The 19,570-nt window shown below is 32.2% G+C and overlaps 3 protein-coding genes across 3 annotated transcripts in view; all 3 read right to left on the bottom strand.

Moving 5' to 3' along the window:
• Nucleotides 1–1,383: 1,383 nt before the first annotated feature.
• On the bottom strand, nucleotides 1,384–1,785 carry LOC135949258 (uncharacterized). The gene has a single exon (XM_065498764.1). The coding sequence runs from the start codon at nucleotides 1,783–1,785 to the stop codon at nucleotides 1,384–1,386; it is 402 nt and encodes a 133-aa protein (XP_065354836.1).
• Nucleotides 1,786–2,098: 313 nt separating this feature from the next.
• On the bottom strand, nucleotides 2,099–5,025 carry LOC135949254 (ras guanine nucleotide exchange factor B-like). The gene is made up of 2 exons (XM_065498760.1): nucleotides 2,238–5,025; nucleotides 2,099–2,169 (listed from the first exon to the last, which is right to left on the bottom strand). Exons 1-2 carry the CDS (start codon nucleotides 5,023–5,025, stop codon nucleotides 2,099–2,101), a joined length of 2,859 nt encoding a protein of 952 aa, XP_065354832.1.
• A 15-nt stretch (nucleotides 5,026–5,040) lies between these two features.
• Nucleotides 5,041–19,570, bottom strand: part of LOC135964177 (hemicentin-2-like) — a 291,111-nt gene continuing 276,581 nt past the window's right edge. Inside the window, exons 13-14 of the mRNA XM_065516291.1 lie at nucleotides 12,367–12,400; nucleotides 5,041–5,323 (exon numbers count right to left, since the gene is read on the bottom strand). Coding sequence (XP_065372363.1) covers nucleotides 5,041–5,323; nucleotides 12,367–12,400 — 317 coding nt within the window. The remainder of the gene's footprint in view (nucleotides 5,324–12,366; nucleotides 12,401–19,570) is intronic.

Raw genomic sequence — 19,570 nt, 5'->3', positions numbered from 1 at the left:
TAAATTTAGTACCAAATCTTAAATTAAGTACCAAATATAAAATTTAGTACCAAATCTTAAATCTAGTATAAAATCCTAAATTTAGTACCAAATCTGTAATTTAGTACCTAATTTTAAATTTAGTACCAATTCTTAAATTTTGTACTAAATCTTAAATTTAGTACCAAATCTTAAATTTAGTACCAAATCTTATATTTAATAACAAATCTTAAATTTAGTACCAAATCTTAAATTTAGTACCAAATCCTAAATTTAGTACCAAATCCTAAATTTAGTACCCAATCTTAAATTTAGTACCAAATCTTAAATTTAGTACAAAATCTTAAATTTAATAACAAATCTTAAATTTAGTACCAAATCCTAAATTTAGTACCAAATCTTAAATTAAGTACCACATCTTGAATTTAATACTAAATCTTAAATTTAGTGCAAGAATCATAAATGCTACAATTTACACGATTAATAAAGCCGAGCCTTTTTGTAAGAATTCTTCGAACTGCAACCGTTGAACTTCTATTTTTTTGAAATATTGTTCAACAACGTATACTGTCAGGTATTTTTTTTGGCGGCAAATTCAAATTTGGCACGAATTCAGGCACAACTGTAGTTCCAGAGAGGTTTGGAAAACATACACACAGAAAACAGATTCGTGATAGCAACCGAATTTGTTGCCAATCGAATGATTCGGTTGTACACATAGAATTTTTCGGTTCTATCAACAGAAAGTCAGTTGATAAAGAAGAATTTCACTTGAAGAAACCAATCTTTTGTTACTCCTTCTAAAATTTTGTAGCCACAACTGTAAAATTCGGTCACTAAGGCAGAATCATTCGATTGGCAACAAATTCGGTTGCTATCACGAATCTGTTTTCTTTGTGTATGATTGAATAAAGTTAAAGTAACTTGCAAATTTGGCAGCTTCTTTGAAATTTAATTATTACATAGTTTGTTTTACTGCCATCAAAAACTCCCTTTAATTATTTATCTACATAATTAAAAAACAATCAAAGTTCTATAAACAATAATTGTTTAATATTAATTAGAAACTCTTTTTTAGAAGCCCTTAAGGCTCCACAACAAAAACATTCTTCCACACCACACAAAAATTTCCATAACTTCAAAAATAATTTAGATATCTTCAAAAAGAAAAGTAAACAAGCACTTGTGGACAGTTAAGCAATTAAGGTAATGTAGCTCGTTTTCTTTTCTTAAAGACCTAGAGTAACAAAAAAAAGTGGGGAGAGAGTGATGAAAACATTATGAAAAATTAAGCCTTAAAGGCACTAAAATTATAAATGATTTATAGACATGATTCTGCTGTTTCCTTTGATACATTTGACAAGCTAATAATAAATTATTTTGGCCACCATCAGCACCCAGTTGCTAACACTCGTATTCCAATATAAATTTATCACGTTTCTCTTGATTATATAGCAACGATGGGCCTGTAAGCCCCGGCGCAATATTCGTTATTATGGTCGAGGATGAAGTGTTCGATGATGAGGAGGCATTTTGATTGTTGTATAATTTTGATAAATTTATTTGAGCGGCTGCAGGTTGTGCAGCAGCCGAGGCCAATGAATTTATATGAGTGGAGGGTATTATTAAGGGATTGGTGTGGGAGGATGAAGTGGTCGAATTGCTGGATGAATTGGAGAGTTTAGAGGAATGATTGGAGGAGGATGAAGAGGATTGTAGTTTGAAGGGTATGCTGTAGGTGTCATTGCTGGAAGAGACACCATAATAATTCAGAGCATTCATTTGAGGCTGTGCGGGTGCTTGCATGCTAAGGGGAGATCGCTGTTGGTATTGCGTAAATGAAGATCTTTTGGAGGGTATTTTGGTGTGTTGATAAGATCTGCAGGTGATAAATGAATCGAAATTGTCTGAAGAAGAGGTGGAGGTTCGGCGTGGTGGTAGTTGATGTATGTTGTTGGTGGTGGTGACGTTGCTAAAGGTGGGTGTGGCATTGGTTTGGATTTTGAGGGCATTATGGTTGTTGAGTTTATATTTATTTTGTGTTTGAGTTTGTGTCTGAGTTGGCTGCTGCTGATTTATGGATGATGTTGAGGAGGAGGAATTGGACAAAGTCGGCGGTTTAGTTTGTGATTGATATGTTTTGTACAGACTTTGCATTAACTGAGCATTTTCTGCCGCCGTTTTGTAGTCCTGCAAATGCAAGGATTTGTTATTTAAATCTGTGTTTGATGGTTGATAGTCATATTTCAGGGAATTGCTTAATCTCTGGGAGCGCTGCAGTGATGAAGAGGAGGATATCAATTGTTTTTCATCCTCGGTTTCTGAATTAAAAGGATACAGATCTGCATGCAAGTGGGCTATAAAAGGATCATAGTTTAGCTGTCTCTCCTCATATAACTGCTGATCATTGAGCGATTGATAGAAGGCCACCTCGGATAAATTATCATTTTCAGATCTCTGCATATACCAATCTTCCTCCGGTGACCTTTCAAAGTCCTCGGAGTTATTTATCAAGATCCGAATGTTATTGCAGGCCAGCTCATCTTCCTCATCCTCGGGTATATCCAAAGGAAACTCATCCTCATAGAAGTGGGTTGCTTTATTTTGGCATATTCTCAGTAGTTCCTGCTTGAAAACCAACTCATTATCCTCTACTTCCTCATCGGCTTCCACTAAATGATTTTCCAGTTCCTGTTTTTGTAAGAGAATACCTTTGTCCATATCTCCTGGTTTGTTTAGTTTCAGTTTCAGATTCTTACTATCACATACAAATTCGGACATTTTGGGATGTTCGTAGCGCAGTTTATGGGGGGAGCTTAAATCAGTCTTATCATTTTTCAGGTTTGTCACTAACTCCTCACCACAATTGGCGGAGAAAACTGAGGCATAATCCGAACTACTTAGTGAATCGGATTTACTAAAGGGTAGTGTTTGTACATTTTCATAATTATTTTTACTAAAATTCAATTTCTTGGGCGTTTCCTCTACGGAGGAGCAATTGGAGTTGGTGCGCTTATGCTTGCCGGAGCTTTCACTTATCTGATGAAAAGCTCGACGTATTTTTTGACCCTGAGCTCGACCCACCGATTGAGCCGACTGTTGTTGTTCAAAATTTTGATTTAGATAAGCTTCTAGATAGTTGAGGTTCTTGGATAAATCCAATTCGGATTTGTAGGTTTTATACAAAGTGCCTGGCTTTTGTTTGTGATCCTGATGATAGGCGGCCATGCAACGGGTCTCATAGTTGCGTATATTATCCCTGTCACTTATGAAACGAAAACTCTCCACCTTGGACATGGTTTTGAAACTGGAAGATGTATGATGCCGCCCCAAATGGGAACGCTGAGAGCCTACGGTATTAAATTGTTTGCATTTGTCTTTGAGTTTTTGCAGGCCCTGCCTTGTTTTAGCCTGCAGCCGGGAGAAGTAAGTGTTTTTGCTGTGAGTTTGGCTGGCAGTTGGGTTTAAGGGTTGCGTATGATTGGGATACGAAATCTTGAGTCTTTTCAGCTGTGGCCCTGACAAAGGCACATGTATGTTGGTGGAAGAGGCCGAGGCTGTTTTGGAAACTTTTCTCAAAGAAATTTGCTTAAAAACACTTGACGATGAGCTGGAGGTGGGCAGTTTTGCTTTCTTGGAACGTAAACTTGCCTCTGCCAAAGGAGGAAAGTCTTGTCTTTCGAATTTCTTTATAGGAACCCCATACAAATAATGATAGTTATTCAATTGCTGTTGGCTGCAAAACGGCTTGGACTGTTGCAACGACACCGAGCCAGCCGAGGAGGTGGAGGAGGAATTTGTGCCCGTGGGTTTCCTAACCAATCTACGGCTGGCCGAGCTGGCACAACGCAAACGTTTATCCACTGTTAAAGTCAAATGCGACTCATCGTCGTGGAATATGGAAAAGGGATTGGTGATGACGGTGCTGTTGTTGAAATCATTGGTGGGTTTTATCAGCATCATGGAGGAGCCCGCAATGGGTTGGGCCATTTGTTGAGGATTATTTTGTAGTTTATTGAATTGTTGGCGTGTAAATTTAATATCTAATTTTTGATTTCTAGTTATAGTTGTGGTATTATTACTATTATTCTTTTTACATTGATTGGCTACAACTACAATATTATTTTTAAAATAAAAACTATTTGTATTTGTTGTGTTTGTGTTTGCATGGGTTGCAGCTGCTGTCATATCAGGCGTTTGACATAAATCCGTATCAGACTTAAATTTTCGTATGTTTGTTAAAAAATTAAAGGACGTTTTTTTCGTACGCATTTCACGAAACGAATTTGATTGTTTGTGAAATCTATAGAAAGGATTATTAATGGGCAGCTTTTGCAGCAACTTATAGCTTTCCGAGTCTAAAAACGACTCCACCACAGAGATTTGCAACTGCTGGCCATCTAGAGATTGTAGGAAATCATGAGAGCTATTTGGCTCTGCACTGGACGTTAAATTAAAACAATCTTCCTTATTTGGCAAATTATTGCTGCAATCCTCTAAACTAACTTTATTAGCTGTTAAATCATTTAAAGTTACACTAGATGCTGTTAATAATTCCGTTTCTTTATTAAGATTTATTAATTCCTTATTATCTTCTGCTGTCTCTAAATTACTACAATTTATATTTATATTATTATTTGATAACTTATCTAAATCTAACACTAAACTAACTAAATTATTATTATCTTTACAATTATCCGTAATGCTGCTATTTATTTTAAAAAAACTTTGGTTTTTATCCTCAACACCCATTGAGGACTCATTATTTGAGTCCATTTGCAAAACACTCTCAAGAATTTTATTATCTTTAGAGTTTTTCAAGTCCTTTAGCGGTTCCTCAGTCTGTAATTTATTATTTTGATTTATTTGTGTCAGAGCATTGTTGTTGTTTGTCAGAGTATTTGTTTTGTTAGACACTGTCTCTACATCATTAATGGTTGTCTTGGTATCAGTACTTGTGCTTGTCGTCGTTGTTGTTGCAGTATTAGTATTCGTAGTTGTTGTTGTAGTTGTAGTATTAGTAGTTGTTGTTGTATTTGTGGTCATATTGGTTATTGCCTGCTAGACCCTAGTGGGTGGCTGTAATATCATTGCAGCCATTCGTACCTTCATTGCTTCGGGTGATCCATGATGTCCATGATTGTTGGCAACAGCTGCAGCAGCAGCTGCTGCTGCCAATTGCTGATGATGTGGATGCAGTTGCTGGGTGGCTTGTGCCTGAGCCTGTTGTTGTTGCTGCTGTTGCTGTTGTTGATGGTGAAAACCCGCTGGGGTTGTATAGATAGAATCACCGGGCGGTCCACCGCTAGTACTATCTGAGCGTGATTTTAGATCGGCCTTTTCACTGGAAATAAAAAACATAGTTTTCAATTATTAATAATGTTAATAGCGCTAAAAATAAATGCAGGAATTTCCAGTTTCAAATAAAAATTTCAAACTTTCTTAAAATTTCATTCTGTTCTAAAGAAAAACTTTCATATTCTCTCTCGAAAAACTCTCGTTTTCTTTAGTAGTACGCATCATTCTTAAGTAGTTAAGTTTTCTATAGAATATTTTACTCTCAAGGAGCAAAAAGAAGTAACATTTTCTATAAGAGTTTCTATAGAAAATTTCATTATTTCTTAAGGAGTAATATTTTCCATAATTCACAGTTTCTTATAGAGTAAAATTTTGTTAAAGGAGTCCAATTTTCCTACATTCTTAAGGAGTAAATTTTTGATAAAAAAAAATGGTTTCGTAAGGAGCACAATTTTCGTAAATCTATTGAAAATTTCACGCTTTCTCAAAGAATAAAATTGCCCACTTTTTAAGGGGTAACATTTTCTACTGGCCTTTTTGAAGGGGTTCTTATTAAGATTCTTATTAATACTACAGGTTCCTCCTTTGGCAGAGGAGAGTTTACGTTCCAAGTAAGCAAAACTGCTTACCCCCAGCTCATCTTCAAGCGTTTTTAAGCAAATTTCTTTGAGAAAAATATCCAAAACAGCTTCAGCTTCTTCCACCGACATAAATGTGCCCTTGTCAGGGACACAGCTGGAAAGACTTAAGATTTCATATCCCAATCAAACGCAACCTTTAAACCCCAGCCAGCCAAACTCAAAGCAAAAACACTTACTTCTTCCGACTGCTGGCTAAAACAAGACAGGGCCTACAAAAACTCAAAGATAAATGCAAAAAATTCAATAACGTGGGATATCAGCGTTCCAATTTGGGTTGGCATCATACATCTTCCAGCTTCAAAATCATGTGCAATGTAGAGATTTTTCGCTTCATAAGTAACAGGGATAATATACGCAACTATGAGACCCTATAACGCCTATCATCAGGATCATAAACAAAAGCCGGGCACTTTGTATAAAACCTACAAGTCCAAATTGGATTTATCCAAGAACATCAACTATCTAGAAGCTTATCTCAATCAAAATTTTGAACAACAGAAGTCGGCTCAATCGGTGGGTCGAGCTCAGGGTCAAAAAATACGTCGAGCTTTTCATCGGCAAGCATAAGCGCACCAACTCCAATTGCTCCTCCGTAGAGGAGACGCCCAAGAAATTTAATTTTAGTAAAAATAATTATGAAAATGTACAAACACTATCCTTTAGTAAATCCGATTCACTAAGTAGTTCGGATTATGCCTCGGTTTTCTCAGCCAATTGTGGTGAGGAGGTAGTGACACACCTGAAAAACGATAAGACTGATTTAATTTCCCCCATAAACTGAGCTACGAACATCCCAAAATGTCCGAATTTGTATGTGATAGTAAGAATCTGAAACTGAAACTAAACAGACCAGGAGATGTGGACAAAGGCCTTCTCTTACAAAAACAGGAGCTGGAAAATCATTTAGTGGATGCTGAAGAGGAAGTGGAGGATATTGAGTAGGTTTTCAAGCAGGAACTACTGAGAATATGCCAAAATAAAGCTACCCACTTCTATGAGGATGAGTTTCCTTTGGATATACCCGAGTATAAGGAAGATGAATTGGCCTGCAACAACATTAGAATCTTGATAAATAACTCCGAGGACTTTGAAAGTTCACCAGAGGAAAATTGGTATATGCAGAGATCTGAAAATGATAATATATCCGAGGTGGCCTTCTATCAAACGCTCAATGATCAGCAGTTATGTGAGGAGAGACAGCTAAACTATGATCCTTTTATAGCTCACTTGCATGCAGATCTTTATCCTTTTAACTCAGAAACAGAGGATGAAAAACAATTGATATCCTCCTCTTCATCACTGCAGCGTTCCCAGAGACTAAGCAATTCTCTGAAATATGACTATCAACCATCAAACACAAATTTAAATAACAAATCTTTGCATTTACAGGACTACAAAACAGCAGCGGAAAATGCTCAATTAATGCAAAGTCTGTATAAAACATATTAATCACAAACTATAGCGTCTACTTTGTCCAATTCTTCCTCCTCAACATCATCCATACATTAGCAGCATCCAACTCAGACACAAACTCAAACACAAAATAAATACAAACTCAACAACCATAATGCCCTCAAAACCCAAACCAATACCACACCCACCTTTAGCAGCGCCACCAACAACATACATCAACTACCCCCAAGCTGAACCTCCACCTCTTCTTCAGACAATTTCGATTCATTTATCACCTCCAGATCTTATCAACACAACAAAATACCCTCCAAAAGATCTTCATTTACGCAATACCAACAGCGATCTCCCCTTAGCACGCAAGCACCCGCACAGCCTCAAATGAATGCTCTGAATTATTATGGTGTCTCTTCCAGCAATGACACCTACAGCATACCCTTCAAACTACAATCCTTTTCATCCTCCACCAATCATTCCTCTACCATTAGTGCTCTTCCCTCAGTATGCAAGTTCCCAGCTCTAACAGTTCACAGCTTTAAATGAATGTCTCTTCCAGCAATGAGACATCATTTATTTCAAACTGCAATTCTCTTAATTTTTCTAAACTGTCCGTCTTATCCAGAAATTCGACCATTTCCTGCTCCCACATCAATCATTTAACTAAACCCATCAGTCTTATAAACTAATAGTTTGTTTGAAATCTTCTATTGCAAATTCTAATTTATCCTAAGGAATACAATATTCTATAGAGAATTCTACTCTGTCTTAAGAATTTAAAATTTCTATAGAAAACTAGCTGATCCGGCAAACGTTGTTCTGCCATACAAATTATTTCTAGTGAATATTTTGGTTGTTAAATAACAAATAACGAATGTATTCTAAGTGAATTTGGCATTATAGGTATTTTAATGCAGAAGAGAAATACAAACAAAATATTTAAAAAATGGTTGGTTAGGGTCACCCTAATGACCTAGCGGTATGAAATATACTTTACGACCTATTCTCATACCTACCAAACATATATAAAAAATTTCATAAAAATCGGTTGAGCCGTTTCGGAAGAGTTCAAACACTAACATTGTGACATGAGATTTTTATATATTAGATTATACTTTCTCTCGAAGTAAAATGTTCATAAGGAGTTAAATTTTCCCCACTTTCTTAAATTTCCTATGGAAAATTTTACTCTTCTATAAAAATTTCACTTTTTCTTATTGGACCTATTCAGGAGGGATTTTTGTATGGGGGACAGATATTCCCAATTTTTAATACTAAACAAAGAGTATTTGTTTTATGTTCTATCCTGTTTTCAACAGAAAGACAGACAGACATATTTTACCAACAAAGCGTCATATGCAGGAGCTCCTCATTCAGCAATTTCAAAACATTTGCAAGCAGCAGGTTTCATATAAAAAAGCCTGGAAATTGGGTACCATATGAAAATGATGCTTGAACGCTGTAAAAGAAAATCATTTGGGCATTGAATCATTTTTTCTATGGATCCATACGATAATCCGAATCGTAAGATATCGTATTTGAAGTCCGGCCAACCAGCCGAATAAACACCAAAGCCAAATATCCATGGCGCTAAGGTAATGCTCTGTATTTGGTGGTAGCAAAAGTGTACTATCTATTATGATTTGCTGAAATCTGGCCAGACCATAACAGGGAACCTGTACTGATTCGTTTGAAGGTAGCATTGTCCGAAAAATGGCCAGAATATGAGGCCAGACATGAAACCCTAAAATTCCATCCTGACAACTCTCGGCCACATGTTGCAATACCCGTTCAAAAGTATTCAAAATGAAGTGTTTGAAATCAACTTTCCTTAGCTAACGAGAAAATCGGTCCATAATGGGTGAGATATAAGGAAAAAACCGGGACAACCGCGATTTTTGGCCTATTTTTGATCTACATCTGGATTACTAATTCATTAATATGGACAATATGGATATCTAATGATAGATATTTCAAAGTCCGTTGCAACGATGTAAGTTGGACTTACAATGGGTCAAAATCGGAAAAAATATTTTTTAGGCCGAATTTTTTTTTCATCCAAAAAAAATTTTTCAGCTAAATTTTTTTTTTTTTTTTAAAAAATTCAACAGTAATTGTTTTTTTTTTTAAATTTTTAACCAAATTTTTTTTTTTTTTAAAAATTTTAAAAAAAAATTTCAACTACAGGCAAATCCCGGTATAACGAACTATATGTTGTCAGGCCCATTCGTTAAATTGAAAAATTCGTAATATCGAGATGTTTTTTCCACGAACAAATTTTGAAAATTCGACTTAATTTGTGTGAAGATAATTTACAGGAAACACTTAGTCACGATAAAATTTTGGTTTTATTTTCTTCAAAATGTTGAGAACTTTGTTATTCCATATTTCATTTATTCATTTAATTTTTTAATTTTTCTTTCAGTGGAACTCTTCTAAGGTTTCCCATATTTAATTCACATGAACAATTGCACAATTATTGCCTGTTTCACAATATTGAATGAAAGATTTCGTTCGCATTCTAAGCGAATGAAAACTGATTTCGGATTCCCTACCTTCATGTTTATGTGAACAATTCAGTTTTCTTTCGCTTAGAATGCTAACGAAATCTTTCATTCGATATTGTGAAGCAAGCAATTAAAACCACTATAGAAAAAATTACAGTACCTATTTTTAAAGAGAGTAACCATTGAAAACGGTACTGTAACGACTTATTTTCTTATTTTTACATTATTATACTTTTGTTTTTTATACTTTCTGTTCGTTATATTGAGCGTACAATATTCGAAATGTTCGCAATATAAAAGTATCAATGTTAAAAATTTGGTTGTTTGTTTGATTTCGTGTGTTTTTTTCTCACAATTCGTTATATCGAGCATACAATTTTTGAAACGTTCGTTATATAAGGTAGTCAATGTTACGAATTTGACCGTGCGTTAAATCGGATATTCGTTAAAGTGAGATTCGCTATACCGGGATTTGCCTGTATTTCGAAAAAAAATTTTTTTTTTTAAATTTTAAAAAACAAATTTCAACAGTATTTGGAAATTTTTTGGTTTTTTCAATTTTATTTTTTTTTTTTTGAAAAAAAAATTCGGGTTACAATTTTTTTTCCCGATTTTGACCCATTGTAGGTCCAACTTACTATGGTCTTATATACGTCGTTGCAAATGTCTTTGAAATATCTATCATTAGATATCCATATTGTCTATATTAATGTCTTAGTAATCCAGATATAGGTAAAAAATAGGTCAAAAATCGAGGTTGTCTTGGTTTTTTCCTCATATCTCAGCCATTTGTGGACCGATTTTGCTGATTTTAAATAGCAAAATTCTCGAAAGCATGTCTGACAGAATTATTGAAGATTTGGATCCCGAAGATATCTGGGGTCTTCAGAAAACTGATTTCAACAGACAGACAGACAGACGGAAATGGCTTAATCGACTCCGCTATCTATAAGGATCCAGAATATATATACTTTATAGGGTCGGAAATGAAAAATGTAGAAATTACAAACGGAATGACAAACTTATATATACCCTTCTCATGAAGGTGAAGGGTATAAAAATTTCAACTATTTCGAAAAAACAATTTTTTAAATTTTGTTTGTATGTATTTCAAAACATAATTTGTTGAAGGTTGTATAAGATTCGGCTCATGCGAATATAGCTCTCTTATTTGCTTTCTATGAAGAATGTCTAGTTTTTATCAACAGAGTCATATTTATAAAATGTTCATCCTTAAAGAGCTTCATTGCGTCTATTTCTTTAAGAATATCTTCTTATCAAGCTGTAATTAAATTTCAAATATTTACGATTTCTGTTGCTGCAGCAGTATTTATTTAAATTTGCATTTTAATTTTCTTTATTTTTTTTCTTTATTAAAAAACAACTTGCATAAACTATAAATCTTTTTTTTTTTTAAAAAAACACAACGTTTCTGTTCATATCAAATTATTGAAAACCAATTTATTTTGTAATATTTACTTAAATTTTTAAAGCACATTGTATTCCAATTTATTTCATTATTTTTTTCTTCAACACTTTCCACTTTGTTGCTGTATGTGGTATGTGGAAATCATGTAAAGCTTGTCCATAATCAAGCTGGTGCAAAAAAAAAAATATGTAAATTTTTATAAATATTTTAAAATAACCATGTAATTGTACAACAATACTAACAAACAAAAAAAAAGAAGAGCAAAAATAAAATATGTATAGAAACATAACTATAACTAGACATAACATGCACCAGCTACGAAGTAAATTTTGTATAAAATTACAATGAGGCAGAAGCGTACCCAAAAAAAGGGGGGTCAAAAGAAAATGTTTTTTAAGAAAGTTTTGCTTTGTTTTAAAGGGGAAATTAAATTTTAAACGTAATGATGTTGTGATTTTTAGAATTAGTGTTTGTCCCCCTTTTTGTCCCCCAGTCTCTGGTTATTTTCGAACATAAATCATAACAATACATAGTATATTTGTGTTTTTCCAACACTCCATGAGATGAGAAAATATAAGATGGCAAAAAAACAAAAAAAAAAACTGCTACACAAAATCACCATAAATGTTTGTAACAATAACAACTGGACGATTTATATACAAAAATATGGAAAAACGGACCAACAAAGGATAGACCACAACTCCAAACACCACACCACACTCATCCACATAAATAAATGTGTAGGTATGTGTAAGCAACATAGTTGTGGCAACAACTATTATGCAGCAGCAACAGCAAAGCACAAGTTGTTCTGTACGTTACCAACACCTGTTGCCAAGAGTTGAGGTCAGTTTCTAAGAACTTTCAAAACTGAAATAACTTGAACCAACATTTTTTTTTATATCTATTACTATCTCTCTCCCTCTCCTGAACCCTCAATATCTTCCTGCTTTACCCAGCAATAATAAATATTTCAAATATTTTTGTAGTGTTAGAAACATAAAATTTGTTTGTGCAACAAAAAAAAAATAAAAAAAAATCAACAATATATTTTGTAGTTCTTGTTCTTGTACAGAAAGAGTAAATGTTTTTGTTGTAAACTCACCTGTCTTTATCTGATGATTTATAACCGCCACTACCTGGAAAGAGTAAAAATATGTTTTTTATTTGTATTTTTGTTTTGTTTTAAATATAAACAGATAAAAAAATGTTAAAAGTTTTTTAAATCAGTTTGCCTGGCAACAGTGTTTACTGGTCTTAGAGATTTTCAGAATATTGATATTATTTGTTCGTCAAAGCTGGATTTTATTGTTATTGTTAGTTGAAAATAGAAAAAACTCTAAAGTTAGTTTCGAATAGCTTTTTTTAACATAAATAATAAATGTTGGCAAAATTCTCATAAATATTTTGTAGCAAAGTTTTTGGAGGAAAAATCATCCATATATAGAAGAATAATGGCACCGAAACTGATGTTTTTTTTTAAGATGTAAAATTTTCTTTATCAAAATTTCCTTCTTTTTTTAACTTTTTGCTGTTAAGTGGTCACTTTTCTAACCACCAATTCTATAGTCTTAAAAACATAGTTTATTGCCAGCTATTGACATTTTGATAAACAATTAAATTTTTTGAACTCATCTTATCTTTTGAACGATCGTCTTTCATTCCTATTTCCCTACTTTTGGATGAATCCTGGACAACAATCTTCACCATTTGACTGGCCAGGACGATATTTGTCTTCCGTATCCAATTATAAACCGAACAAACCATCTCTGGCGCGATGAAACCGATGGAAGACATTCTCCGTAAGCTTTGGTGATCAATCGGTGTGCTTCAGCGGTACTTTCTTTTTTTCAAATTAAAGAATTAAAGCAAAACTTCCGGCATATAACACTTTGTTAACACAAAATTTAACATTCAAAGGAGTAACGTTTTCATTCTTTGTTAAGAGGGGCACATTTATTATAGAATATCTTACTTTTTGTAAAGCAGAGAAAAAGTTTGTGTGGAAAGTTTCACCTTTTCTCAAGGAGAAGCAGGTTTTCTATTCAAAATTTCTTTCTATCTCAAGGAAAGTCAAATTTTCTAAGCAGAAGTAAATATTCTATTGTCTTTTTACAACCAACATCAGCTGAATAACTATCATAATTTCTATGAGGATTCTATAAAGAAATTTGAAAGTCAAGACATAGAAAATGTCTCTCTTTTCATCAAATTTTGTGTAGAAAATATCTATATTTTTTTAATAGTTAAATTTTGTATCGAAAATACCTGTCTCTTATTAAGAAAATAAAATTTTTTATATAAAACTCCTATCTTTTATTTTGAGAGAGACATAAAAAGAGGAATTACATAGAATAATATATCCATAGAAGCGTTACTGAGGGGGAAAAAACCTAAGTCTTTTGTCAAAAACCTAACACCAGAAACACAGAGTTCTATAAAAATGTTTAAATTTTAATTTATTTAAATTTTGTTCTCTTTTGAATACCAAAATTTTAAACTCTGTTCTATAAATTAAATTCTACCAAAAATAAAATTAAGTGTCAAAAATGTATAAAAAAATATTTTTTTTCATTTGAGCAAAATTAACGAGTTTCGGAAATAAAAGTGTGCTGTAAATTTTTTAAATTGTAGTCGGAAAATCAAAGTTAAAATTTCAAGTATTTTGATGTGTTAAATTCTCTCACAAGTATGTTGAATTCACATATCACAAGTACGTGTGAAGAGAGTAATTATTGTTACTCTCAGCTTACTCTCAGTTGCGCCTTTAGTTGTACCCTTACTCTCTAAATAAAACAGAGGAATTTTCTGAGAAGAGTGTAAGGTTTTCTAAAGAAAATTTCTTTTTTTTATAATGAGTCTAATAATTTTATTGAAAATTTCTATCTCTCATAAAGAGAGTCAATTCTATACAGCATTTGAATCAGTATTGCCATTTTGACGCTTTTCGGGTATTTTATGACGCTTTTTTGGTCTCGTTACACTTTTATTTTTTCCAAATACCCTTTTTTAAAAAAGGGTATTTTTTATTTAAACATGCGTTTTTTAATTTTTGTCATTTTCTTATTTGATATCGAATAAAATGTATAGAAAATTATGATTGCGTTAGAAATTTATTTCGATTACGAGTGGGACAATTTGCCCCCTGAGTATTTCATTAAAATCGTTTTGTGGCCCGGTGATGATGATGATTATTGAAAAGATATATTTGAAATGTATTATTTCGTTTTTTATTGAATTGTTATTTTATTTTAAGGTTTTGTTTACTCCTAAGTAAAATAAATAAATTAAACCTTAAAAATTTATATTATACCCAATAAGCATTTTTACTGGAATTCAAGTTGAAATCAAGTGTATTTCAAGCCTTGAATTATAGTCAAGCAATTGAATTACAGTTGTATTACACTTTATTTCAATAGCATTCTCCAGTAAAAAGGAAACATAAATTCAAGCCATATGTTTTTTGTTTGAAAAATATTTATATTTTCAAATATTTTTCCAGTTTAAAACATAATTACATTTGCATTCAAGTCAAATTCAAATAAAATCTTCAAGTGCTTGATTTTTTGGGGCTTTTGTGGTTATTGGATACCCATTTTGAATGTGTTATTTGCAAGTGAAAAAATAAATATTAAAATTTTTTTGTTAAACTTTTACTTTTTTCTCTTGGCGCTTTTTACTCTTTTTTTCGTAATTTTTTTACCCTTTTTACCCGTTTTTAATATACACTTGACGCTTTTCTTAATTTCTAAAATGGCAACACTGATTTGAATAATTATCATTATTTGTATGGGGTTCCTATAAAAAAATTTTGAAAGACAAGACTTTCCTCTTTTGAAGAAGTGAATAAAAAATGTCTCTCTTTTCATCAAAAAGTTATCTCTTTTTTTAATAGTAAAATTTTGCATAGAAGATACCTTTATCATAGACAATAACTAGAAAGGTAACTGAGAGCCAAAAACCTAAGTCTGTTGTCAAAAACCTAATTCATGAGAACGTATTGCATGTATTTTGTTATTGTATCACCCGTATGTGTGAAAAGAGAGTAATTTTTCAATATATATTACTCTCTCCTTCCGTTCTATGTGTTTATTCTATGACCTTTATCTTATTAAGACAAAAAATATGTCTATATAAAATTCCTCTCTTTTCTTTATGAAGAAAGACATTTTCTATAAAAAATTTCACTCTTTTATAAAAAAAGAGTAATTTTCTATAGAAAAATATTACTTTCTTAATTTAAGAGAGAAATTTTATGTAGAAAATTAAAAGAACGTAAGGTTTTATACAGATCATTTTTTTAACCCTTCACCATTAGTGGAAAGTTTATAAATAAGTTTGTCATTCCGTTTGTAATTTCCACCATAGTGGGGAGGGTATTATGCGTTTGTGCAGATGTGTGTATACAAAATTCATGTCACCAAATTTTGTTACGATCGGTCCATAATTAGTCATAGCTCCCATATAAGGCCCACTTCCGAAAATCACTCACGAATATAAATTATTGATATTTTAAAAGAAAAATGTTTTTACTCATTTACTTGGTGTAGGGTATTATATGGTAGGGCTTGACCGACCATACTTTCTTACTTGTTTTTATTTGCGACCCCACAAAGTATATATTCTGGATCGTTACATATAGCGAAGTCGATATAGCCATGTTCGTATAGCACTTTCCGTAGCCACCAAATAACTTACATACATCAATATATCGGGAATTCTTCCGGCCCACAAATGGCTGAGATATAAGCAAAAAACAGGGACAACCTCGATTTTTGGCCTATTTTTGATCTACATCTGGATTACTATGTCATTAATATAGACAATATGGATATCTAATGATAGATATTTCAAAGTCTATTGCAACGATGTATATAAGGCTATAGTAAGTTGGACCTACAATGGGTCAAAATCGGAAAAAATATTTTTTAACCCGAATTTTTTCATCAAAAAAAATTTTATGTCATAAATTTTTTTTTCATAAATTTTTTAGAAAATGTCTCGCTCTCATAAAGACAATAAATTTTTCTATACAAAATGCATCTCTAAAATTTTCTATAGAAACTGTCTCTCTCTTACACAGAGAATAGAATTGTTTTTATTCTTTGAAAGAGAGTTGATTTTTCTCTTTTATTTGTATTATGTAAAATTTTGTTTGAAATGTTCCCTCTTTTTGAAGAGAATAAAATTTTAAATTATTTTGTTCTCTCCTTGAAGCATTAAAACTTGATTTTAGTTGGTCTCATTATGTTTTAATTTTATGTTTTATCATGTATATAGAGTGTCAAACATTGACAGTTCGCTTGAATTATTAATTTTCTCCCTATTGCTACAAAAAAACTTTGCTGATCCACTCTATCTTTTGGCAAAAACTTTGTATCTTTATCATTCAATAAATACAAACTGTAACAGAATTAAATTTTTCTTAAAAAACGTGTTTGTGAATTGAAACCATTCACTTGTCTTTATTTTCGATGGAAGTAAAAGAGGATCTAGCAAAATAAACCTGTCAAATTTAATTTGACATTTCATCTTTATACTGTTGTTGCTGACATTCTTTGTCAAAAACACGCAATTGAGTTCTTGAGTAGGGTTCTAGAATTGTTTCCTTGTTTTTTTTTTTACTTTTTTTACTTTCTATTCCTTAATTTTTGTGGAGGCTCCTGTGTGTAGAAATGCAAGCGGTTGCCGTTTATACACCTGCCTCTCTGGTTTGAAGCAAATTGACATGATGTCTACAAAAGTGAGAGCGAAAGGAGCATGCTAGGAATGGGGATGTGTGTGGTTTGTGTGCGATACTGCTACTCCATGTTTGTTTTTCTAGTGGTTGTTATTGTGTTGGTGTTGTTGGCAGTAGCAGTGTTGTTTACTAAATTGACACATTGATTGACAGCTGAGTTATAGAACTTTATAGACAGGCTGTTCGTGTTTGTACACTCATGCTCTCACACAAACACAAATGCACAGATATTCTTAACACTATCAGCCACCATGTTTTGGTTGTTTTTGTTGGCTTCTCTATTGTTGCCGGATAATGTTTGTGACATGTATGCAGTTCCGGTTTCCGTTGCGTTTTCTTTTTGTTTGTTTTTCAGTTTTTCTGTTTTTCGTTGCTCTGTTGTTTTCTGTAAAACACAAATAAAATTTGCATTTTTTCTCGCTTAAGGAGTTGGAGAGATAGGAAACGGTATATTGCTGTTTTATTTATTTGTTATTTGGTGGCTTTGAAATGAAGAAAATGTTAATTAAACTGACAATTTCTAAATTGATTGCTGGAGTTTGTTTTTTTGCGATTTGATGGTTGAGCCCTTTTACATGTATGCGGGAAGTTAGTAGAAGGAACTTTTAATGGAAAGTTGAAAATTCATTTTCTTTAATTTACTTTAAAAATCTATAGCATTTGCTTAACTACCCTGCAAAATGAAGCAGTAAACAGGAAAAACAAACAAATCTAAATAAAAATATAATTCCAATTTTTATTCTTTCCATTTTCTTGCTGTTTATTTTAATGAAAACCTTAATGGCACCAGTGAATGCGATGCATTTGCTTAGAAATGACTTATTTGTTTTGCTGTTTTAGCAGCCACCAAGTCCACTAAACTGCAAGCAGCCAGCCACCATCACCACTTTGTTTAATTAAAACAACATAAACAGGAAACGGATGAACAACAAAAGGAGGACTGCAGGAAAAATCCTGCAAAAAAGGACAATGAACAAAATGCAAGCGAAATCTTTTGGCATGGTCACTTGCTTAATGAAAAAAAAAATAACATGAAACAAAATTAATGCTTCTTTCTTTCTCTCCTTTCCCTCTTGTTTGTTTTGTTTTTCTGTTGCTTTTAAGGACAATTGCTTTTTGTTTTTAATAAAATGATAATAAATATTTATATTTTTTATTTTAAAATGACTTCAGGCATTTTGGCGGTTTTTATTTTCAATTTGATGGTTTGTTTTTGTTAAAATTATGGTTTTTATGGGAGTTTTATAGTAAAAAACTAAATTTAAGAGCAACTCTTTAAGAGAGAAATTTTCTATAGGAAATTTCGCTTCTAAAGGAAGAGTTAAATTTTCTATATGGCATTTAATTTTATTCTCTTTATAGAAGAAAGACATTTTCTATATAACATTTTACTCTCTTAATAAATGAGATCGTTTTTTTTAGAAAATTTTACTCTCTTTATAGAATAGAGAAACTTTTATATAGAATATTTTACTCTCTTTATAGAACAGATGCATATTTTATGACAGTAACATTTTCTGTTTGAGAGATAAACATTTTTTATAGAAATTTGTTCTCTTTATTTTCTATAGTAAATTTAACTACCTTAAAAAGAGCGGAATTTACTATAGAACATTCTCTTTATATTCTTTTTATAATAGAGAGAAACCTTTTATAAATTATTATAATCTTCTCAAAAAAGAGACATTTTCTATAGACAATTTTAGTCTCTTAATAAAATACATTTTTTATTAAACATTTTACTCTCTTTATAGAAGAGAGGATCTTTTAGATAATTTTACTCTCTTTATTAAAAACGGTTTTAAGAGAGTAAATTTTTCTATTTGAGAGATAGCTATTTTTTTATAGAAAATCGAAATTTTCTATAAACTGTTTTACCCTTTTTATAAAAGAGAGATAAATTTACTCATTTCATAAAGGAGACATTTTCTATAGAACATTTGAGTAAGTATTCATGGAAGAGAGGCATTTTCTATAGATATTTGCCCCTACTGTTTTCAAAAACGAGAGACATTTTCTATAAACAATTTTACTTTTTATATAAAAGAGATAAGTTGTCTATATTAAAGTTTACTCTTTTTATAAAATACTAGTTGAATGCCCCGGCCTCGCCCGTTAGCATTTACTAATATTAGTTCTTCAAGTTTCTCCAACCCACGCACACCAGCCTGTTCTTATTTATTTGCAAATAAAATATCTAAATTTGTACTGCATACTTTAGGGAGCTTTTTTATTACAGTTTACTGGACTCACAAAAAAAAAAGAATTTCCGAGTTTTACCCGGAATTTTTTGATTTTTATTTTTTACAAATCATCTCCTGAAATTTTCGAATCGAATAAAAAACAAATAAGAAATATATGGTCCACGCAGAGTACAGGTCGCAATTTTGAAGATATTTCGATCAAATTTGGTACATAGTATTTTTTCGGCCCAAGGACCAAGCCTATTGAAACTGACTGAAATCGGTCCATTATTTAACCTAGCCCCCATACAAATGTCCTTCCGAAATTGGACTTAACGGTCATAAATGTTTAATTTATAAATGTATCTCCACAAATTGAGCTCCAA

The sequence above is a fragment of the Calliphora vicina genome, chromosome 1, assembly GCF_958450345.1.
Source record: "Calliphora vicina chromosome 1, idCalVici1.1, whole genome shotgun sequence".
Lineage (NCBI taxonomy): Eukaryota > Metazoa > Arthropoda > Insecta > Diptera > Calliphoridae > Calliphora > Calliphora vicina.
The sequence above is the reverse complement of the archived record's forward strand: the minus strand, read 5'-3'. Positions and strand labels throughout refer to the sequence as shown.

What these genes read in the sequence shown, in the direction of transcription:
- LOC135949258 (XM_065498764.1), bottom strand. Translation starts at nt 1,785, where the DNA reads ATGCAAGCACCCGCACAGCCTCAAATGAATGCTCTGAATTATTATGGT.
- LOC135949254 (XM_065498760.1), bottom strand. Translation starts at nt 5,025, where the DNA reads ATGACCACAAATACAACAACAACTACTAATACTACAACTACAACAACA. An exon ending in GCAGCGCTCCCAGAGATTAA is followed by an intron (nt 2,170 to 2,237) that starts GCAATTCCCTGA and finishes TTGCATTTGCAG; the next exon opens with GACTACAAAACGGCGGCAGA.